Genomic DNA, 24,530 nt, shown 5'->3' with positions numbered 1-24,530 from the left:
GTGGCCATTCGGGCACGCATTCCCATTACCCGAAGACTTAGTAGTGAGTTGTTTTCCATGCTACGTTCTGCAGCACCCGAGGTCTCTTCCTTGTTGTATTTACTATTTCTGTCTATTTTATTTCAGACGGTAGCTAGAGAAGTTTCTTATATTCTACTAGATTTCTTATGCACTTGTGACACTAGGTTTTAGGAAAGTCTAGTAGATGTTTATCGATTTTTGCCTATTAATACCATTCTACTCTTATGTTTTATTTATGCTTTATATCACCATAGCCTTCTATACTTAGTTTTTTGGTTAATTAAAATTTATGATTTTAAACGTAATAAAATGAGTAATTAATTTGATAGTTCATCGTTGGCGTTCCCAACGGCGACGTTGGGCGCCATCACGGCCTATAGTGGGTTTGAGTTTGTGATATCTTGGTATCAGAGCACTAGATTCATATTGGTCTCACAAGTCATGAGCAGGCCTAATAGAGTCTTGAAAATCGATATAGAGACGTCCGTACTTATGGTGAAGTCCACCCCGTTGGATGGTGGCAGTCCTATCTTTGTAGAAGTCCAGCAGGTTCACCTCCCTTGACTTAGGACCAGTTCACACGCCTCTTTTTGGAGATGTATATCCCACCCTCTCAGAGGGAAGAGCTACGGGGTCAGTTCTAGTGGCTCTAGCCGAGTCAGATGTCTGTAACCGATTATAAGGCGAGATTCTCTAAGTTGTCTCCCCATGCACTTATGATACTCCCCAAAGATGCAAAGAGGGTGTAGAGGTTTATTGCAGTCTTGCATTATGGTATCCAGGTCACTATGGCCCGAGAGATTGAGATGAGGACTTCTTACGAGCAGTTTATGGAGATAGCTCGGAGCATCGAGGGTATCCGCAGCCACGTCCGATTGTATACGAAGAAGGAGAAGAGGACTCGGCATTCTAGAGAATTCAGTGGCACCTCGTCTTGGGGCAGAGGTCAGTTTATGAGGGGTCAGTCCAGTAGGCCCACATATTCATCACCACCGCCTGCTCGGGGCACTCAGGCACGGCCCCACTTCAGCGCCATTCCGGAGAGTACCTATCGTACACCGGCCATTAAGGATTCCTCCAATAGGTATTCGGGTCACCAGGGCCAGGCTCAAGGTCAACAGTCTACCACACCGAGAGGTTACTAGGAGTCCAGGGAGCTTGGTCATATGAGGATGTTTTGCCTAGGCTTTGGGGAAAGTCAGTACAGCAGGGCCATCAGCCCATGATCATCGCACTAGCTGTCGCACTGCTCATTCGTCTGGCGCAAAGGCGGAGGGAAGGTGGGTAGGGCTCTCCCTAGAGGTGAAGGCTAGTCAGGCGGTGCTCCTGCTAGGTTCTATGCCTTTCTAGCCAAACCCGATGCAGTAGCCTCAGATGTCGTGATCAAAGGTATAATTTCTATCGCAGTAGGGATGCTTTGGTATTATTCAACCCACGGTCTACTTATTCCTATGTGTCTTCTCTATTTGATACATATCTAGATGTCTCTTGTGATTCCTTGGGTTCTCTTGTATATGTGTCCATGCCAGTGGGTGATTCTATTATTGTGGATCGGGTTTATCGGTCATGTGTTGTGACTTTCTTTGGTTATGAGTCTAGAGCACATCTTATGTTGCTTGATATGACCGACTTTGATGTCATCATGGGCATGGACTGGTTGTCTTCGTGCTATGCCATCCTTGATTGCCATGCCAAGGCTATTGCCTTGGCGATGCTTGAGTTGCCTAGATTGGAGTGAAGGGGTTCATCTATCAGTACATCTAGACGGGTTATCTCTTTCTTAAAGGCTCAGCATATGATCGAGAATGGTTGTTTGTCTTATCTGGCTTATGTTTGGGATATTGCCGTAGAGACTCCCACGATTGATTCAGTTCCCCTGGTGCGGGAGCTCTCTGTTGTATTTCCTTCTGACCTACCTGGAATGCCACTAGAGCATGATATAGATTTAAGTATTGATTTCGCACCTGGCACCATGCTTATCTCTATCCCACCGTATCAAATAGCTCCGAATGTGTTGAAGGAGTTGAAGAAACAGCTTGAGGAGTTGCTCGCGATTAGGTTCATCAAACCGAGTGTGTCACCTTGGGATTCACCAGTATTGTTTGTGAATAAAAACGATGGGAGTATGCAGATATGCATTATATACCGCCAGTTGAACAAAGTTACCATTATGAATAAGTACCCGTTGCCGCGCAATGATGATTTCTTTGATCAGTTGCAGGGTGCTAAAGTGTTCTCTAAGATCGACCTGAGGTCTGGGTATCATCAGCTAAGGATTCGTGCTTTGGATGTTCCGAAGACGGCTTTCCGGACTAGATATGGGCACTATAAGTTTCTAGTGATGTATTTCGGCTTGACTAATGCCCCGGCGGCATTTATGGATTTGATGAATCGAATGTTCAGGCCATATCTTGACTCATTTTTTATTGTCTTCATTGATGAAATATTGATTTACTCGCGTAGTATGGAGGAGCACGAGCAGCATTTGAGGGTTGTGCTTCAGACCTTATGTGAATAGAAGTTATATGCTAAGTTCTCCAAGTGCGAGTTCTGGTTAGATTCTGTGGCGTTCTTGGGACATGTTGTATCAAGTGAGGGTATTAAGGTAGATCCTAGGTAAGAAGATGCAGTTTACAGTTGGCCTCGTCCTACCACAGCGACCGATATCATGAGTTTCTTGGGATTAGCAAGTTATTATCGTCGGTTTGTGGAAGGCTTCTCGTCTATTGCTGCTCCTTAGACTAGATTGACCCAGAAGAGTGCTCCATTTAGATGCTCCGATGATTGCAAGGAGAGCTTTCAGAAGCTCAAGACCACATTGACTGCAACACCGGTGTTAGGGGCGAGTTATTACATATGCTTCACGTCAGTTGAAGCCCCATGAGAAGAATTACCCTATGCATGATTTGGAGTTGGCCGCGATAGCTCATGCTCTCAAGATTTTGAGGTATTACCTTTATGGGGTGTCGTGCGAGGTTTACACCAATCACCGCAGTTTGCAACCTTTGTTTAAGCAGAGGGATCTTAATCTTATGCAACGAAGGTGGCTTGAGTTACCGAAGGATTATGATATTACTATCCTTTATCATCCGGATAAGGCGAATGTAGTTGCAGATGCCTTGAGCAGAAAGGCTGAGAGTATGGGTAGTTTGGCAATCATTTCAGAAAATGAGAGGCCATTAGCTTAAAACATTTAGTCCTTATCTAACAGACTTGTGAGGTTGGATATTTCAGAGCCCAGTCGAGTTATTGCATTTGTTTTGGTTCAGTATTTGTTGTTTGACCGGATCAAGGCTCGTTATTATGACAACCTGCACTTGTTGTTTCTTAGAGAGACGGTGCTACGGGGTGGTGTGAAAGAGGTTACTATCGATGATGATGGTGTTCTGCGACTTTAAGGTCACCTACGGGTTCCTAATATTGATGATATGATGGAGATGATTCTAGACGAGGCACACAGTTCACGGTATTCTATTCATCTAGGTGCTACAAAGATGTATCCTAACTTAAGGTAGCTTTACTGGTGGCAGCGGATGAAAAAGGACATAGTAGAGTATGTGGTGAGATGTTTAAATTGCTAGTAGGTTAAGTATGAGCACTAGAGGCCAGGTGGCCTACTTCAAAAGATGGTTATACCGGAGTGGAAGTGGGAGCGCATCACTATAGAATTCCTAAATATGTTACCGCGGACATTGACGAAATTTGATGTCATTTGGGTCATCGTCGATAAGCTGATGAAGTAGGCTCACTTTATTCCGGTAGTGACTACGTACTCTTCTAAGAGGTTGGCCTAGATTTATATTCAGAAGATTGTTCGGTTGTATAATGTTCTTATTTCTATCATTTCAGATAAAGGCCCTTGATTCACTTTGCATTTCTGGAAAGCGATACAGAGTGAGTTGGGTACCCCGGGTAGAGCTCAACACAACCTTTCATCTGCAAACTGGTAGGCAGTCGAAGCAGACAGTTCAGATTTTGGAGGATATGCTCAGGCGTGTGTGATTAACTTCAAAGGGCAATGGGATTGATTCTTACCATTGGCCGAGTTTGCTTATAACAACAGTTATCAATCCAACAGTGAGATGGATCCATTTGAGGCTTTATATGGTTAGCGATATCGTTCCACCATCGATTGGTTTGAGTCTGGCGAGGCTAGGTTATATGGTATTGATTCGGTACAGGATACCCTGGATAAGGTAAAGTTGATTCAGGAGCAACTTCGCACAACTTAGTCCAGATAGAAGGGTTATGTGGATCAAAAAGCACGTGATTTATCATTTATGGTGGGCGATAAAGTTCTCTTGAAAGTTCTCTTGAAAGTTTCACTAATGAAGGGTGTAATGAGGTTTGGAAAGGAGGGCAAGCTGAGTCCGAGTTTTATTGGCCCATTTGAGGGGTTGAAGCTAGTTGAGGAGGTTTCTTACGAGCTTGCTTTGCCTCCCAGTCTATCAGGAGTCCATCCATGTTTTCACGTGTCTATGCTCCGGAAGTACCATGCCGACAGGTCACATGTGTTAGACTACATCACAGTTAAGCTAGATGAGAGCTTGGGTTATGAGGAGGAGCCAGTTGCAATTGCTGCCAGGCAGGTCCACCAATCGAGGTCTAAGAAGATTTCAGCAGTAAAGTTCCAGTGGAGGGGTCAACAAATAGAGGAGGCGACTTAGGAGACCAAGGAGGACATGTGGAGAATATGTCTACACTTATTAAGCACTCCAGGTATGATTCTAGACCAATTCGAGGACAAACGTTTGTTTAAGAGTTGGAGAATGTAACGACCCGACCGGTCGTTTTGCTTTCTAGATCCCCGTTCTCTCATTTTAGACTCCTCGTATCTGCTTTAACTGTTTTATGACTTGCGGGGATTATTGATTTCAAAGGCGGATCCGAAATTTAAATTCTATGGGTTCAACTTTTAAAGTTTTTCGCATTGAGCCCATTATATTTTTAATGGTATAGGTTCATATCAACTATTTTTGCAATTTCATTGAATTCTTACATACAAATTTTTACTCCGCGTCAAAATTTATGTGTTCAATTGAACCCTTCATTAATGCACTACATATGCCCCTGGTTGGTTTGGTTTTAGAAAGATTCGGGTTCAATTCGGAACACTTAGTTCCTTAATAGTGGCCTAAGATTGTCAAGTGTTACACCCTATATTTTCGTACATAAAAATGCATCGTAAGCAAACTAATGTAGGACCAAAAATGAGATAATATTTAAAAGTATATAAATTAATTTAATCATGTTACCTCTGAGGTTACAAATATTGAAGATCATGAACAACAAGTACAAAGAGGGTTGGACGGTTCAGAAGATAAAGCAATTGAAGAAAATAATGTTTCGTCGAAAGTCGACAAGTTGGGAATGTTATAACATATACCTTTGGGGTGAGACTAGGGTGCTTAACATGATAAGGAGATTATGTTATGATTTATATTAGTCGTATGACATCCGTGTGTTATGTTTTGAAGTCAAGAGAGTTGTGGAACAAAAGTCGATGAAAGTCATCACAAGTTACATTCATAAGTTTTACTGAAACTTTGGGTCAAATGTAACTGCGATTTTCTCCATATATACTTAGAGTTATGGGGTGTTCCACCTATCAAATTAAAGATCTATGAGTCTATTTTCCAACTCATTAAACCATTTTTCAATACGACATTGGAGTAGAGAGATATGGGCATTTGTGCGATACTGCGCAAGCTGCTAGGTGACAAGTAGGTGTGTCACCTACTTGCTTAAATGAGAGCCCAAAAAAATGGGCCATTTCGGGTCGTCCAAAGAGGCCTTTTAAGGGCCTATTTTCTTCATATATTAGACTTAAAATAGAGCATAATAACCAGACATAAGCTCTGCAAAGAATCCTCCCAAAAATTTCCCACAAACCCTAATTGATTTTCTCTCCCTTTCAAGTTCCAATTGGAGGTAAAACCTAGAGTTTGAAGAACCAAGATAAGAGCTGAGTTATCCAACAAATAAGGTGAGTTTACTTCTCTCTTTCATCCAATTTTTCTTCTGTAAATTCATGGTAAGTCGTTCCATACTTGTAAGAACTCACGGGACGGTGATCGGAAGCCGTGAGTTCGAGTTATTCACTTGTAGCGGACTGTTTTGTGGACTGTTTTGTGTTGCTGTTGGGCTGCGTGTTTTACTACTATTTTGTGGAGTTTTGGAGGAGGAAGGGGGTTTATAAACACCATATAAATGTAGGGTGGTTGGCTGGTCGTTCGTCATAACATTTTCGGGTCGTTTGACACTACTACGGTGGTCGTTTTGTGTACGAAAAGATTGGGGTGTGTTGGGCTGTTTTGTAGTATTTGATGGTGTATATAGGGCTGGAAAATGATGTATATATGTTGTTATTGTTCTGTTCTTGTATTGTTGGTGTTATCTTGAATTTGGAGGAAGTAAGGATTATAGGGGAGATGCTGCCCGTTTTAATACAAAATAGGTTTGTCGTTCGTTGTGCGATAGTTGTACCTTTCATAACTTAACGATAGTATTATTATCATTCTTGTAGATTAAGGTGCGAAGAGGTGAGTTCAACTTGGTGATTGGAAAGATTGTGATAAGGTATGTTAAGGCTAAGCCTTCCTTCATTTTGGCATGATCTCGTAGCTACATGTGTTAGTAATGAGACAAAAAGAGAAGTTCATATTCATGAATTTATTCACACTATTCTATTCTCATAAGTTACAATATTATTCCTTATCGAGACTCTATATTCAATTTTAGTATTGTCTTCTTCCAGTCAAGAGAGCAGCAAGCCTATATATACAGTATTACAGTATTTTCATTACCATCGAGCTATAATCGATGGGCAGGCCCCTATTGGGCAACCTCTGATCAGATGGAAAGTTATATACCGAGCCTACTGTGGCCGAGCGCCTATGAGCGAGCCCAGCATGGTCGAGATACATAGCCTAGTATGGCCGAGCGCCTATGAGCGAGCCTACTATGGCAGAGCAGTTATATATACCGAGCCTTATAAGGCCGTACAATTATTTTACTTACTATATTGAAGGAGTTGAGTCAGTATCAGCAGGTAAGTATATCTCCAGATCATCTTTGACTCCCAGTTACTTTCAGTTATTATATTATCAGTTCAAGTTTCGATTTTCAGTTATGTTATTGCCTTACATACTCGGTACATTATTTCGTACTGACGTCCCTTTTTCGGGGACGCTGCATTTCATGCATGCAGGTTCAGATAGACAGACGAGTAGATCTCCTCAGTAGGTGTTTCCCGAGTTCAGCCTGATCGGTAAGCTCCACGTCTTTCGGAGTTGCCAGGTCTAGAGTGTTATGTACATCTTATGTATATCTGTATATATGTTATGGGTAGGTCGGGGCCCTGTTCCGATCATAGTACATCTATCAGTAGAGGCTTGTAGACATATCCTGTTGGTTAGTACAGTATGTTGGGTTTGTAGGCCTGGTATGTATAATTTGGTGGTTTGTCAGCTGTAGTAGCTATGATGGCCTTTTCGGCCTAGCTTTATATTGATGTTTAGTTAGCGCTAGTTTCCATTCAGTTTTATATTTTGCTTCGCAAATTGTCTTGCAAGGTGGCCCCATGGCCAAAGTATGACATTATGTGTTCAGAGTCCCTTAGTCGCAATTTGGTACACCAGGTTAGGTGAGGCACCAGGTGCTTGTATCGCTCCTAGGTTCGGGGCGTGACAAACTTGGTATCAGAGCAGTTCTGTCCTAGGGAGTCTACAAGCCGTGTCTAGTAGGGTCTTGTTTATAGATGTGTTGTGCACCACATTATATAAGCAGGGCACTACAGGGCATTTAGGAGTTGGTTACCCTTCTTTGAAATCTAAATCGTGCTACAGAACTGAGTTATAGGAAATTTGAATTAAACTTATGTGTTGGTGTTTGCATGCACAGATGACGGTGACTAGGAAGACTACGGCTAGCCAGAGGAGAGATACAGCAGTAGGTGAGGGGACCAGCAGGGTACCCCCAGTAGATGGGGCCCAGTCTGAGGCTCAAGGTGAGACCCCTACTCAGCCATTACCGGCTCCTCCACCAACTACGGAGATTCCTAGGGAAACCGCACATCCAGTTCCCCCTCCACTTCCATCAGATCAGGACTTGAGGAGTGCGGTGCATTTGTTGACACAGTTGGTAGCTACCCAGCAACAGGCTAGGGCATCAGCTAGTGCAGGAACTTCTGAGGGGTCTGGGAGTTCAAGGGTCCGAGAGTTTATTGCTTTGAGTCCCCCAGAGTTCACGGGGACAGATCAGAGGGAGGACCCACAGGATTTCATAGATCAGCTTCACAGGATCTTTCGTGTTATGCATGCCACGGAGAAAGAGGCAGTTGAGCTAGCAGCTTTTCGACTCCGAGATATAGCCATCCTTTGGTATGAGGGATGGGAGAGGTTCAGGGGACGTGATGCACCTCCAGCTATTTGGGAGAATTTTTCAGATGCCTTCCTTGACCAGTACTTACCACGGGAGATCCGACAGGCTCGAGTCGATCAGTTTCTAGCCCTCAAGCAGGGTAATATGAGTGTTCGAGAGTATAGTCTCCGTTTTGACTCATTGGCCAGATATGCACCATCCATAGTTGCTACTATGCGGGACAGGATTCACAGGTTTATAGCAGGGTTAGCCCCAGAGTTAACCGAGGCATGTGCCACCGCTGCATTGCAGGATAGTATGGATATCTCCCGGATTCAGGCATTCGCCCAGAATATAGAAAGGGGTAGGCGTCGGCAGCAGGGTACAAAAAGGGCTGAGCAAGGGCAACGTAAGAGGATGAGATTTCCCAGGTCTCAGGAGCAATATCAGGGTAGTTATAGGACCCAGTACTTCGGACGGCCACCTAGGCCTCCGCCACCTCAGTTACAGGGTTACAGGTATGACCGCTATACTCAGTCAGGACCAGGTGAGAGCTCATGGGCGTCGGGTTTGCAGCGACAGCGAGGATCTGCGCAGACATGGTCATTTCCTCCACGGTGTGACATCTGTGGTAGAGGACACTTGGGCCAATGCCGAGCAGGTTCTGATGCTTGTTATACATGTGGGCGTCCAGGGCATATGATGCGGGATTGCCCAAATAGAGATTCGGGGGGAATGGCACAACCAGCGAGTTCAGCAACAGGATCATCTATGTCCGTGCATCCTTCAGGGCGTGAGTCTCAGTCTTCGGCTGGTAGAGGTCGGGGCAGAGGTAGAGGTTCCAGTTCAAGTGGTAATCAGAACCGTATCTATGCTTTAGCAGGTCGACAGGACCAAGAGTCTTCACCAGACGTTGTGACAGGTATATTAACCATTTGCTCTCACGATGCTTATGCTTTGATAGACCCAGGATCTACTTTATCGTATATTACCCCATTTGTCGCGAGGAAGTTTGGTATAGTGCCTGAAATACTAAGTGATCCTTTTGCGGTATCTACACCGATCGGAGAATCGATTATTGCTAGACGGGTTTACCGAGGTTGTACGGTGACAATTTGTAGTCGTCAGACCTCAGCTGACCTAGTTGAGCTAGAGATGATGGATTTTGATGCTATCATGGGCATGGACTGGTTGGCAGCTTGCTATGCCACAGTTGATTGCCGAGCAAAGGCAGCCAGATTTCATTTTCCGGGTGAGCCAGTCCTTGAATGGGTAGGTAATACACCAACACCCAGAGGTAGGTTTATTTCCTATCTGAAGGCGAGGAAAATGATCGCAAAAGGGTGCATTTATCATATTATGCGAGTTAGAGATGCAGATGCTGAGATACCTACACTTCAGTCTATTCCCGTAGTCAAAGAGTATGCAGATGTGTTTCCAGATGAGCTTCCAGGTATTCCTCCAGAGCGAGAGATTGATTTTAGCATCGATTTGCTTCCAGGAACTCAACCAATATCCGTCCCTCCGTATAGAATGGCACCTAGCGAATTGAAGGAGTTGAAGGAGCAGTTAAAAGATTTGTTGGAGAAAGGTTACATCAGGCCCAGTACCTCACCTTGGGGTGCACCAGTACTATTTGTGCGGAAGAAAGACGGCTCGCTGAGGATGTGTATCGATTATAGGCAGCTGAACAAGGTAACTATTAAGAATAAGTATCCACTTCCAAGGATCGATGACTTGTTTGATCAGTTGCAGGGGGCTAGATGCTTTTCAAAGATAGATTTGAGGTCGGGGTACCACCAAGTCAGAGTTCGGGAAAAAGATATTCCGAAGACAGCCTTCAGGACCCGATATGGCCACTTCGAGTTCCTTGTCATGTCCTTCGGGTTGACTAATGCACCCGCTGTATTTATGGACTTGATGAATAGCCTATTCCGACCATTTTTAGATCTGTTCGTGATAGTATTTATTGATGATATTCTGGTTTATTCCCGTTCAGAGGATGAACATGCGGACCACCTGCGAGCGGTACTCCAAACCCTCCGTGATCGTAAGTTGTATGCTAAGTTTTCTAAATGTGAGTTCTGGTTGAAGTCTGTAGCATTCTTGGGGCATATTGTATCAGATGAAGGGATAAAGGTGGACACTCAGAAGATTGAGGCCGTGAAATCTTGGCCTAGACCTACCACTCCGACAGAGGTTCGTAGCTTTCTAGGCTTAGCAGGATACTATCGGAGGTTCGTAGAGGGTTTTTCTTCCCTTTCGGCACCATTGACGAAGTTGACACAGAAAGAAACTAAGTTTCAATGGACAGAGGCTTGTGAGCGGAGTTTCCAAGAGCTTAAGAACAGGTTGACCTCAGCTCCAGTTCTAACACTTCCAGAGGGTCTAGAGGGTTATGCCGTGTATTGTGATGCATCAGGTGTCGGGTTAGGATGTGTCCTGATGCAACATGGGAAGGTAATTGCGTATGCTTCAAGGCAGTTGAGGAAGCACGAGAGGAATTATCCGACCCACGACCTCGAGTTAGCTGCGGTTGTCCATGCACTTAAGATATGGCGGCATTATTTATATGGTGTTCGTGTTGATGTATTTACTGATCATAAAAGCCTACAATATATCTTCAAGCAGAAAGAGTTGAATTTGCGACAGAGGTGATGGCTTGAGTTATTGAAAGATTACGATGTTAACATTCTCTACCATCCAGGGAAAGCTAATGTTGTAGCAGATGCCTTAAGTCGTCGATCTATGGGTAGCTTAGCACATGTAGAGCCCAAGAAAAGACAATTAGCTAGAGAGATTCATCAATTGTCTTCGTTGGGGGTTCGGTTAGTAGATTCTAAGGATGGTGGAGTTGTACTCCAAAACACTACAAAATCATCCCTCATAGCGGAAGTCAAGGAAAGGCAGTACGAGGACCCAGAGTTGGTCGAGTTGAGAGAGCGAGTTCCGCAGCAGAAGAAGCCATTGTTAGAGCTCAAGGGAGATGGGGTTCTCAGATACAGGGGTCGTTTGTGTGTTCCAGATGTAGCAGGGCTACGAGACAGGATTATGTCAGAGGCACATTATTCATGGTATTCCATCCATCCTGGATCGACGAAGATGTATCATGACATTAAGGATGTGTACTGGTGGAATGATATGAAGAAGAACATTGTTGAGTTTGTCGCCCAATGTACTAGTTGCCAGCAAGTGAAGATAGAGCACCAGAAGCCTGGAGGGCTAATGCAGACTATAGAGATCCCGACATGGAAATGGGAGGCGATAAACATGGACTTTATCATGGGTTTACCTCGTTCTAATCGTAAGTTCGATTCCATATGGGTGATAGTCGATAGGCTCACGAAATCAGCTCACTTCCTACCGGTCAGATCTACATATACAGCAGAAGATTATGCAAAGTTATATATTAAGGAGATAGTGCGGCTACACGGAGTACCAGTTTCTATTATATCTGACAGTGGGGCTCAGTTTACAGCACATTTTTGGAGGTCATTTCAGAGAGGTCTAGGGACTCAGGTGAATCTCAGCACAGCTTTTCATCCACAGACTGATGGACAAGCCGAGCGCACAATTCAGATGCTCGAGGATATGTTACGAGTATGTGTGTTGGATTTTAAAAGAAGTTGGGATGAACATCTACCTCTTGTCGAGTTTGCATATAATAACAGTTACCACTCTAGTATTCAGATGGCTCCGTACGAGGCTTTGTATGGGCGTAAGTGCAGATCTCCTATAGGGTGGTTTGATGTTGGGGAATCTGGGTTATATGGGCCAGACCTGGTTCAACAGGCCATAGAGAAAGTAAAGCTTATCCGGGAGCGACTGTTGACAGCTCAGAGTCGTCAGAAGTCATATTCTGACGTGCGGCGACGAGACTTAGAGTTCAGGATTAATGACTGGGTATTCTTAAAGGTATCACCTATGAAGGGCGTGATGAGGTTTGGCAAGAAAGGCAAGCTTAGCCCACGGTATATTGGGCCTTATAGGATCATTTGGAGAGTGGGCCAAGTAGCTTATGAGTTAGAGTTGCCCTCAGAATTGGAGTATGTCCATCCGGTTTTTCACGTATCTATGTTACGGAAGTGCATTGGCGATCCTACCCGAGTGGTGCCCACGGATGATGTACAGATTACAGAGGACTTGTCATACGAGGAAATTCCAGTTGCCATCCTAGACCGACAAATCCGCAATCTACGAAATAAGGAGGTAGCTTCCGTAAAGGTTTTATGGAGGAGCAAGAATGTAGAAGAGATGACATGGGAATCGGAGGAAGAAATGAAGTCTAAATACCCCCACCTATTTCAAACTAAAGATATGGCTCGAGATGGGATTCTACAACACAGCTCTATTCAGGCTAGCAGGTCAGCAAGTAAGCTTTTATTTTTCACTTTTAGTATTTATGATTTACGGTTGGTGAGGCAAAGTGTTGCTATTTATAAACATTGGCCATGTGTGGCATGCATAGTATGTTTTTTGGCTACGTACAGGATGGTTTTAACCTAGTGTATGAAGGATACTCTGGCAAAAGTTTCCAAAGTCTCTAAGAGTAAACATTCGAGGACGAATGTTTCCAAGGGGGGAATGATGTTACACCCTATATTTTCGTACATAAAAATGCATCGTAAGCAAACTAATGTAGGACCAAAAATGAGATAATATTTAAAAGTATATAAATTAATTTAATCATGTTACCTCTGAGGTTACAAATATTGAAGATCATGAACAACAAGTACAAAGAGGGTTGGACGGTTCAGAAGATAAAGCAATTGAAGAAAATAATGTTTCGTCGAAAGTCGACAAGTTGGGAATGTTATAACATATACCTTTGGGGTGAGACTAGGGTGCTTAACATGATAAGGAGATTATGTTATGATTTATATTAGTCGTATGACATCCGTGTGTTATGTTTTGAAGTCAAGAGAGTTGTGGAACAAAAGTCGATGAAAGTCATCACAAGTTACATTCATAAGTTTTACTGAAACTTTGGGTCAAATGTAACTGCGATTTTCTCCCAATATACTTAGAGTTATGGGGTGTTCTACCTATCAAATTAAAGATCTATGAGTCTATTTTCCAACTCATTAAACCGTTTGTCAATACGACATTGGAGTAGAGAGATATGGGCATTTGTGCGATACTGCGCAAGCTGCTAGGTGACAAGTAGGTGTGTCACCTACTTGCTTAAATGAGAGCCCAAAAAAATGGGCCATTTCGGGTCGTCCAAAGAGGCCTTTTAAGGGCATATTTTCTTCATATATTAGACTTAAAATAGAGCATAATAACCAGACATAAGCTCTGCAAAGAATCCTCCCAAAAATTTCCCACAAACCCTAATTGATTTTCTCTCCCTTTCAAGTTCCAATTGGAGGTAAAACCTAGAGTTTGAAGAACCAAGATAAGAGCTGAGTTATCCAAAAAATAAGGTGAGTTTACTTCTCTCTTTCATCCAATTTTTCTTCTGTAAATTCATGGTAAGTCGTTCTATACTTGTAAGAACTCACGGGACGGCGATCGGAAGCTGTGAGTTCGAGTTATTCACTTGTAGCGGACTGTTTTGTGGACTGTTTTGTGTTGCTGTTGGGATGCGTGTTTTACTACTATTTTGTGGAGTTTTTGAGGATGAAGGGGGTTTATAAACACCATATAAATGTAGGATGGTTGGCTGGTCGTTCGTCATAACATTTTCGGGTCGTTTGACACTACTACGGTGGTCGTTTTGTGTACGAAAAGATTGGGGTGTGTTGGGCTGTTTTGTAGTATTTGATGGTGTATATAGGGCTGGAAAATGATGTATATATGTTGTTATTGTTCTGTTCTTGTATTGTTGGTGTTATCTTGAATTTGGAGGAAGTAAGGATTATAGGGGAGATGCTGCCCGTTTTAATACAAAATAGGTTTGTCGTTCGTTGTGCGATAGTTGTACCTTTCATAACTTAACGATAGTATTATTATCATTCTTGTAGATTAAGGTGCGAAGAGGTGAGTTCAACTTGGTGATTGGAAAGATTGTGATAAGGTATGTTAAGGCTAAGCCTTCCTTCATTTTGGCATGATCTCGTAGCTACATGTGTTAGTAATGAGACAAAAAGAGAAGTTCATATTCATGAATTTATTCACACTATTCTAGTCTCATAAGTTACAATATTATTCCTTATCGAGACTCTATATTCAATTTTAGTATTGTCTTCTTCCAGTCAAGAGAGCAGCAAGCCTATATATACAGTATTACAGTATTTTCATTACCATCGAGCTATAATCGATGGGCAGGCCCCTATTGGGCAACCTCTGATCAGATGGAAAGTTATATACCGAGCCTACTGTGGCCGAGCGCCTATGAGCGAGCCCAGCATGGTCGAGATACATAGCCTAGTATGGCCGAGCGCCTATGAGCGAGCCTACTATGGCAGAGCAGTTATATATACCGAGCCTTATAAGGCCGTACAATTATTTTACTTACTATATTGAAGGAGTTGAGTCAGTATCAGCAGGTAAGTATATCTCCAGATCATCTTTGACTCCCAGTTACTTTCAGTTATTATATTATCAGTTAAGTTTCGATTTTCAGTTATGTTATTGTCTTACATACTCGGTACATTATTTCGTACTGACGTCCCTTTTCCGGGGACGCTGCATTTCATGCATGCAGGTTCAGATAGACAGACGAGTAGATCTCCTCAGTAGGTGTTTCCCGAGTTCAGCCTGATCGGTAAGCTCCACGTCTTTCGGAGTTGCCAGGTCTAGAGTGTTGTGTACATCTTATGTATATCTGTATATATGTTATGGGTAGGTCGGGGCCCTGTTCCGATCATAGTACATCTATCAGTAGAGGCTTGTAGACATATCCTGTTGGTTAGTACAGTATGTTGGGTTTGTAGGCCTGGTATGTATAATTTGGTGGTTTGTCAGCTGTAGTAGCTATGACGGCCTTTTCGGCCTAGCTTTATATTGATGTTTAGTTAGCGCTAGTTTCCATTCAGTTTTATATTTTGCTTCGCAAATTATCTTGCAAGGTGGCCCCATGGCCAAAGTATGACATTATGTGTTCAGAGTCCCTTAGTCGCAATTTGGTACGCCAGGTTAGGTGAGGCACCAGGTGCTTGTATCGCTCCTAGGTTCGAGGCGTGACAGTTATATGTTGTGATATTGATACGCATGTGGTGGATTAAGGATTGGGGTCCAATAGGATCGTATGATGATTTGGACTTGGGCGTGTATTTGGATTGAGTTTCAGGTGATCCAAGAGCGTTTCAGCGCTTAATGTTGAAAGTTGGCGCCTTGAAAATTTTAGAGTTTCATAAATTTGGTTTGAAGTAGACTATGGTGTTATCAAAGTATGTTTGGGATTCTGAGCCCGGGAATAGGTTCGTATTGTAATTTGTGACTTCTGCAAAATATTCGGCGTCATTCTGAGTTGTCTAAGAAAAATAATCGCTTTTGGAGCTAGTTGAAGAAGTTTAAAGTTCATAAGTTAATTAATTTTGATTTAGGGCGAGATTTTTAGTTTCTGTATAGTTTACATGTTCCGAGTTTTCGAGAAGGTACATATCATGTTTATGAACTTGTTGGTGCATTTGGAGGTGGTCCCGGGTGGATCGGGTGTGTTTCACACCACCCGGAGTTATGTCCGAAATAACAGATTTTTTTGCTACTGCTTTCCTTCTTCGCTAACGCAGAGTGAGACTCGCATTCATGATGAAGGTTTTGGGAAGAGGTGTTTTGTTCTTCGCGTTCGCGATCAATGGGTCGCGTTCGCGAAGGTTTAGGATATATGGGCTTCGCGTTCGTGACAGGAGGTCTACGTTCGCGACAAGAGGTCCGCATTTGCGACAAGAGGTCCGCGATCGCATAGAAGGGGATTGGTCCTGGGCTGGACTCAGTGGATCATTGCTCTTCGCGTTCACGGTGCTTTGGCTGGGTTAGCCTTCGCGATCGCATTGGCTCATTTTCACTTTTCTTGGCCGATTTTGGAGCTTTTGAAGAGAGATTTTCCACCTAGCATTCTAAGGTAAATAATTCCTACCTAATGTGAGTTTAATACATAGATTAAGGGTAAGTTGTAACATAGAAATTTGTAGAAATAATGAGATTTTGTTAAAAACCCTAGGGTTTGGTAAAAATGGAATTAGACCACGAGATTTGTTATGGAATTGAGTAGAAATTATATATTTTAGTTCATAAGGTCATGGGTAACATTTATCTACAAAAACATTTCGGATCCCGGGCAGTGGGCCCAAGGGGTGACTTTTAGGAATATTCCGATTTGGGTTGGGTAATTACTCTAATAGGTGAATTATGAACCTTTGAGCTTATATTGATTAGTTTGTACTACCTTTGGCTAGTTTTAAATTGCTCGGCTTCGATTTAAGGTAATTAGTGTGGTTGTAGGGCCGAATAGTGGATTTGGAAGCGAGGTAAGTCTCTTGCCTAACCTTATAAGAGGGAATTAACCCCATAGGTGTTTAAAATGTTATTTGTTAATAATTGTGGGTGCTATGTACGCACGAAATGACGAGAGTCTGTACGTAGTTAAAACCATGTTATGTTCGGGTAGACAAAGGACTTTATCATGCAATACTATTATTATTTGAACCCAACTTGTTAGTTTAATTACGTGTATTAATAATTAAAATTTGATTAGAGATTATGTTAGACCCAGCTTCATTACTTTGAGTTTTGGCAGAATATTCGTTTGTTAATAGAAATTTATGCTCTTTTATGTGCTTATCTTGGTGTTGTAAATGTATGTCCCGTAGTCCGAAGAGTTTTCCTATTCCTATGGATCGGGCCGAACGCCTTGGCAATATTAATATATAATGAGATGCATTAATGGATCGAGTCGTACGACCTCGATAGTGTATGTACACAATTATTATGGATCGGGCCACACGACCTCGGCATAACTCATGTGTGATGTCACAAGGAGTCTGATTATACTTGATATTCCCTTCATGACTCGAAAATATGTAACTATTTGATGGCCTAAATTTGTTGAAATTGGCATGTGATATTCATAGATTTTAGATTGGTATTTTAGTAAAGAATCACTTATTTATTGCATCTCATTCCATTTCTACTGTTGTACTTTATGCTTAGTTAAAATTCTTGCACTTTATTTATTGACCTCTACTAAGACTCGATGTCGACCCCTCGTCACTACTAGGTATACGTTGTTTATGTACTCACGCTATACTTCTGCACTAATTGTGCAGGTTCTGAGGCATGTACATCTGGTGGCCATTCGGGCACGTATTCCCGTTACCCGGAGACTTAGTAGTGAGTTGCTTTCCATGCTACGTTCTGCAGCACCCGAAGTCTCTTCCTTGTTGTATTTACTATTTCTGTCTATTTTATTTCAGACAGTAGCTTGAGAAGTTTTTTATATTCTACTAGATTTCTTATGCATTTGTGACACCAGGTTTTGGAAAAGTCTAGTAGATGTTTATGGATTTTTGCCTATTAATATCACCATTCAACTCTTATGTTTTATTTATGCTTTATATCACCATAGCCTTCAATACTTAGTTTTTTGGTTAATTAAAATTTATGATTTTAAACGTAATAAAATAAATAATTAATTTGATAGTTCATCGTTGTCTTTCCTAACGGTGACGTTGGGCGCCATCAAGGCCTATAGTGGGTTCGGGATTGTGATATCATGGTATCAGAGCACTGGATTCATATTGGTCTCACAAGTCATGACCAGGCCTAATAGAGTCTTGCGAATCGATACAGAGACGTTCGTACTTATGGTGAAGTCCACCCCGTTGAATGGTGGCAGTCCTATCTTTGTAGAAGTCCAGCGGGGTCACCTCCCTTGACTTGGGACCAGTTCACACGCCTCTTTTTGGAGAGGTATATCCCACCCTCTCACAGGGAAGAGCTACGAGGTCAGTTTGAGTAGCTCCAGACGAGTCAGATGTCTGTGACCGATTATGAGGCGAGATTATCTGAGTTGTCTCACCATGCACTTATGATACTCCCCACATATGCAAAGAAGGTGCGGAGGTTTATTGCAGTCTTGCATTATGGTATCCAGGTCACTATGGCTCGAGAGGTTGAGATTGGGATTGCTTATTAGCAGGTTATGGAGATAGCTCGGAGCATCGAGGGTATCCGCAGCCACGGCCGATTGTATATGAAGGGGGAGAAGAAGCCTCGGCATTCTAGAGAATTCAGTAGCACCCCGTCTTTGGGAAGAGGTCAGTTCATGAGGGGTCAGTCCAGTAGGCCCACATATTCATCACCACCGCCTTCTCGGGGCACTCGGGCACGGCCCTACTTCAGCGCCATTCCAGAGTACCTATCGTCCACCGGCCATTCAGGATTCCTCCAATAGGTATTCAGGTCACCAGGGCCAGGCTCAAGGTCAAAGGTCTACTGCACCGAGAGGTTGCTAGGAGTACGGGGAGCTTGGTTATATGATGATGTTTGGCCCAGGCTTTGGGGCAAGTTAGTACAGTAGGGCCATTAGCCCATGATCATCGCACTAGCTGCCGCACCGCTCATTCTGTCGGCGCAGAGGCGGAGGGCAGGTGGATAAGGGTCTCTCTAGAGGTGGAGGCTAGTCAGGTGGTGATCCTGCTAGGTTCTATGTTTTTCTAGACAAACCAGATGCAGTAGCATCTGACTTCATGATCAAAGGTATAATTTCTATCCGCAGTAGGGATGCTTTGGTACTATTCGACCCAGGGTCTACTTATTCCTATGTGTTTTCTCTATTTTCCCCATATCTGGATTTCTCTCGTGAGTCCTTGGGTTCTCTTGTATATTTGTCCACACCAGTGGGTGATTCTGTTATTGTGTATCGGGTTTACCCATCCTGTGTTATGACTTTCCGTGGTTATGAGACCAGAGCAGATCTTATGTTGCTTGATATTACCGACTTTGAGGTCATCCTAGGCATGGGCTGGTTGTCTTCATGCTATGCCATCTTTGATTGTCATGCCACGGCTATTACCTTGGCGATGATGAAGTTTCCTAGATTGCAGTGGAGGGGTACATCTATCAGTACATCTAGTCAGGTTATCACTTTCTTGAAGGCTCGACATATGGTCGAGAATCGTTGTTTGGCCTATCTAGCTTATGTTCGGGATATTGCCGTAGAGACTCCCACGATTGATTCAGTACTCCTGGGGTGGGAGCTCTCCATTGTTATACCTTCTGACCTACTAGGAATGCCACTAGAGCGTGATATAGATTTCAGTATTGATTTGACACCAGGCATCAGGCCTATCTCTATACCACCGTATCGAAAGTCTCCGAAGGAGTTGAAGGAGTTGAAGAAATAGCTTGAGGATTGCTCGCAAAGAGGTTCATCAAACCGAGTGTGTCACCTTGGGGTTCACCGGTATTGTTTGTGAAGAAAAATGATAGGAGTATGCAGATATGCATTGTATACCGCCAGTTGAAGAAAGTTACCATTAAGAATAAGTACTCGTTACCGTGAATTGATGGTTTGTTTGATTAGTTGCAGGGTGCTAAAGTGTTCTCTAAAATCGACCTGAGGTCTGGGTATCATCAGCTGAGGATTCGTGCTTTGGATGTTCTGAAGACGGCTTTCCGGACTATATTTGGACATTATGAGTTTCTAGTGATGTCCTTCGGCTTGACTAATGCCCCGGCGGCGTTTATCGTCGGTTTGTGGAAGGCTTCTCATCTATTGTAGCTCCTTTGACTAGATTGACCTAGAAGGGTGCTCCATTCAGATAGTCCGATGACTGCAAGGCGAGCTTTCAGAAGCTCAAGACCGCATTGACTACAGCACCGGTGTTAGTGCTGCCCTCCGGTTCGGGGATGTATATTGTGTATTGCAATGCTTCACGCATTGGCTTGGGTTGTGTATTGATGCAGGAGGGGCAAGTAATTGCATATGTTTCACGTCAGTTGAATCCCCATGAGAAGAATTACCCTGTATATGATTTGTAGTTGCCGCGATAGCTCATGCTCTCAAGATTTTGAGGTATTACCTTTATAGGGTGTCGTGCGAGCTTTACTCCAATCACCGCAGTTTGCAATATTTGTTTAAGCAGATGGATCTTAATCTGAGGCAATGCAGGTGGCTTTAGTTACTGAAGGATTATGATATTACTATCTTCTATCATCTGAGCAAGGCGAATGTAGTTGCGGATGCCTTGAGCAGAAAGGTTGAGAGTATGGGTAGTTTGGCAATTATTTCAGCAAATGAGAGGCCATTAGCTTTCAATATTTAGTCCTTAGCTAACAGACTTGTGAGGCTGGATATTTCGAAGACCAGTCGAATTCTTGCATTTGTTGTGGCTCAGTCCTTTTTGTTTGAGCGGATCAAGGCTCGTAAGTCTCTTGCCTAACCTTGTAAGAGGGAATTAACCCCATAGGTGTTTAAAATGTTATTTGTTAATAATTGTGGGTGTTGCGTATGCACGAAATGACGAGAGTCCATATGTAGTTAAAACCTTGTTATGTCCGGGTAGACAAAGGACTTTATGATGCAATACTTGTATTATTTGAACCCAACTAGTTAGTTTAATTACTTGTATTAATAATTCAAATTTGATTAGAGATTATGTTAGACCGAGTTTCATTACTTTGAGTTTTGGCAGAATATTCATTTGTTAATAGAAACTTTATGCTCCTTTATGTGATATCTTGGTATCAAAGCACTAGATTTATATTGGTCTCACAAGTCATTAGCAGGCCTAATAGAGTCTTGCGAATCGATACGGAGATGTCCGTACTTATGATGAAGTCCACCCCGTTGGATGGTGGCAGTCATATCTTTGTAGAAGTCCAGTAAATTCACCTCCCTTGACTTGGGACCAGTTCACACGCCTCTTTTTGGAGAGGTATATCCCACCCTCTCAGAGGGAAGAGCTAAAAGGTCAATTCGAGTGGCTCCAGCCAAGTCAGATGTCTATGACCGAGTATGAGGCGAGATTCTCTAAGTTGTCTCACCATGCACTTATGATACTCCTCACATATGCAAAGAGGGTACGGAGGTTTATTGCAGTCTTGCATTATGGTATACAAGTCATTATGGCCTAAGAGGTTGAGATGGGGACTGCTTACGAGCAGATTATGGAGATAGCTCAGAGCATCGAGGGTATCCGCAACCATGATTGATTGTATACGAAGGGGGAGAGGTCAGTTCATGAGGGGTCAGTCCAGTAGGCCCACATATGCATCACCACCGCCTGCTCGGGGCACTCGGGCACGGCCCTACTTCAGTGCCATTCCGGAGAGTACCTACCGTACACCGGCCATTCAGGATTCTTCAAATGGGTATTCGGGTCACCAAAGCCAGGCTTAAGGTCAATAGTCTACGACACCGAGAGGTTGGTCATATGAGGATGTTTTACCCAGGCTTTGGGGCAAGCCAGTATAGTAGGGCCATCAACCCATGATCATCACACTAGCTGCCACACTGCTCATTCGGCCGGTGAAGATGCGGAGGGCAGGTGGGTAGGGGTCTCCCTAGAGGTGGAGGCTAGTCAGGTGATGCTCCTGCTTGGTTCTATGCCTTTCTAGCCAAACCAGATATAGTAGCCTCAGATGTCGTGATCAAAGGTATAATTTCTATTCGCAGTAGGGATGCTTTGGTACTATTCGATCGAGGGTCTACTTATTCCTATGTGTCTTCTCTGTTTGCTCCATATTTGGATGCCTCACGTGAGTCCTTGGGTTCTCTTGTGAATGTGTCCACGCCAGTGGATGATTCTGTTATAGTGGATCGGGTTTACCGATCCAGTTTTGTGACTTTCTGTGGTTATGAGACTAGAGCAGATACTATGTTGCTTGATATGATCGACTTTATGGTCATCCTAGGCATGGACTGGTTGTCTTCGTGCTATGCCGTCCTTAATTGTCATGCCAAGGCTATTACCTTGGCGATGCTGGAGTTGCCTAGATTGGAGTGGAGAGGTTCATCTATCAGTATATCTAGTCGGGTTATCTCTTTCTTGAAGGCTCGACATATGGTTGAGAATGGTTATTTGGCCTATCTTCTTATGTTTGGGATATTACCGTAGAGACTCCCACGATTGATTCACTGCCAGTGGTGCGGGAGTCTCTGTTATATTTCCTTCTGACCTACCAGGAATGGCACTAGAGCATGATATAGATTTCAGTATTGATTTGGCACCTGGCACCAGGCCTATCTCTATCCCACCGTACTGAATGGCTTCGAATAAGTTGAAGGAGATGAAGAAACAGCTTGAGGAGTTGCTCGTGAAGAGGTTCATCAGACCAAGTGTGTCACCTTGGGGTTCACCGGTATTGTTTGTGAAGAAAAAGGATGGGAGTATGCGGATATGCACTGAATACCGCCAGTTGAACAAAGTTACCATTAAGAATAAGTACTCGTTGCCGTGTATTGATGATTTGTTTGATCAGTTGCAGGGTGCTAAAGTGTTCTCTAAGATCGACCTAAAGTCTGGGTATCATCAACTGAGAATTCGTGATTTGGATGTTCCGAAGATGGCTTTCCAGACTAGATATGGGCACTATGAGTTTCTAGTGATGTATTTCGGCTTGACTAATGCCCCGGCGGCATTTATGGATTTGATGAATCGAGTGTTCAGGACATATCTTGACTCATTTTTCATTGTCTTCATTGATGAAATATTGATTTACTCACGTAGTATGGAGGAGCACGAGCAGCATTTAAGGGTTGTGCTTCAGACCTTATGTGAATAAATGTTATATGCTAAGTTCTCCAAGTGCGAGTTCTGGTTATATTCGGTGGCGTTCTTGGGACATATTATATCAGGTGAGGCTATTAAGGTAGATCCTAAGTAAGAACGAGGCAGTTCACAGTTGGTCTCGTCCTACCACAGCGAACGAGATCATGAGTTTCTTGGGGTTAGCAGGTTATTATCGTCAGTTTGTGGAAGGTTTCTCATATATTATAGCTCCTTTGACTAGATTGACCCAGAAGAGTGCTCCATTCGGATGCTCCAATGATTGCAAGGCAAGTTTTCAGAAACTCAAGACAGCATTGACTACAGCACCGGTGTTAGTGCCGCCCTCCGGTTCGGAGATGTATATTGTGTATTGCGATGCTTCACGCATTGTCTTGTGTTTTGTATTGATGTAGGAAGGGCAAGTTATTGTATATGCTTCACATCAGTTGAAGCCCCATGAGAAGAATTACCATGTGCATGATTTGGAGTTGGCCGCGATAGCTCATGCTCTCAAGCTTTTGAGGTATTACCTTTATGGGGTGTCGTGCGAGGTTTAAACCAATCACCGCAGTTTGCAACGTTTGTTTAAGCAGAGGGATCTTAATCTGAGGCAACACAGATGGCTTGAGTTACTAAAGTATTATGATATTACTATCCTCTATCATCCGGGGTAGGCGAATGCAGTTGCGGATGCCTTGAGCAGAAAGGCTGAGAGTATGGGTAGTTTGACAATTATTTCAGCAAATGAGAGGCCATTAGCCTTAAACATTTAGTCCTTACCTAACAGACTTGTGAGGTTGGATATTTCAGAGCCCAGTTGAGTTCTTGCATTTGTTGTGGCTCAGTCTTTTTTGTTTGAGCGGTTCAAGGCTTGTCATTACGACGATCTACACTTGTTGTTTCTTAGAGCGACGGTGCTATGGGGTGGTGCAAAAGAGGTTACTATCGGTGATGATGGTGTTCTGCAACTTTAGGGTCACCTACGTGTTCCTAATATTGATGATCTGAGGGATATGATTCTAGACGAGGTACACAGTTCGCGGTATTCTATTCATCTAGGTTCTACGAAGATGTATCATGACTTGAGGTAGCTTTAGTAGTGGAAGCGGATGAAAAAGGACATAGTAGAGTATGCGGTGAGATGTCTAAATTGCTAGCAAGTTAAGTATGAGCACCAGAGGCCAGGTGGCCTACTTCAAGATATGGTTATAACGGAGTGGAAGTGGGAGCGCATCACTATAGAATTCCTAATTGCGTTATCGCGGACATTGACAAAATTTAATGTCATTTGGGTCATTGTCGACAAGCTGACGAAGTAGGCTCACTTTATTCCGGTAGTGACTACGTACTCTTCTGAGAGGTTGGCCTAGATTTTTATTCAGGAGATTGTTCGGTTGCATAGTGTTCCTATTTCTATCATTTCAGATAAAGGCCCTCAGTTCACTTCGCATTTCTGGAGAACAGTACAGAGTGAGTTGGGTACCCGGG

General features: G+C 43.2%; 3 protein-coding genes across 3 annotated transcripts; all 3 read left to right on the top strand.

The window, feature by feature from the left end:
- The first annotated feature begins 1,816 nt into the window (after window positions 1-1,816).
- On the top strand, window positions 1,817-4,688 carry LOC104098435 (uncharacterized). Its single transcript, XM_070201318.1, has 4 exons — window positions 1,817-2,274; window positions 3,065-3,173; window positions 3,871-3,915; window positions 4,356-4,688. The coding sequence occupies exons 1-4, from the start codon at window positions 1,817-1,819 to the stop codon at window positions 4,686-4,688; spliced, it is 945 nt and encodes a 314-aa protein (XP_070057419.1).
- Window positions 4,689-18,520: 13,832 nt separating this feature from the next.
- LOC138910095 (uncharacterized) lies at window positions 18,521-19,673 on the top strand. Its single transcript, XM_070201317.1, has 2 exons — window positions 18,521-18,584; window positions 18,988-19,673. The coding sequence occupies exons 1-2, from the start codon at window positions 18,521-18,523 to the stop codon at window positions 19,671-19,673; spliced, it is 750 nt and encodes a 249-aa protein (XP_070057418.1).
- Window positions 19,674-21,414: 1,741 nt separating this feature from the next.
- Window positions 21,415-22,388, top strand: LOC138910094 (uncharacterized). The gene is made up of 2 exons (XM_070201316.1): window positions 21,415-21,463; window positions 21,889-22,388. Exons 1-2 carry the CDS (start codon window positions 21,415-21,417, stop codon window positions 22,386-22,388), a joined length of 549 nt encoding a protein of 182 aa, XP_070057417.1.
- The last annotated feature ends 2,142 nt before the right edge of the window (window positions 22,389-24,530 follow it).

Source organism: Nicotiana tomentosiformis, chromosome 4 (genome assembly GCF_000390325.3).
Source record: "Nicotiana tomentosiformis chromosome 4, ASM39032v3, whole genome shotgun sequence".
Taxonomy (NCBI): Eukaryota; Viridiplantae; Streptophyta; class Magnoliopsida; order Solanales; family Solanaceae; genus Nicotiana; species Nicotiana tomentosiformis.
The sequence above is the reverse complement of the archived record's forward strand: the minus strand, read 5'-3'. Positions and strand labels throughout refer to the sequence as shown.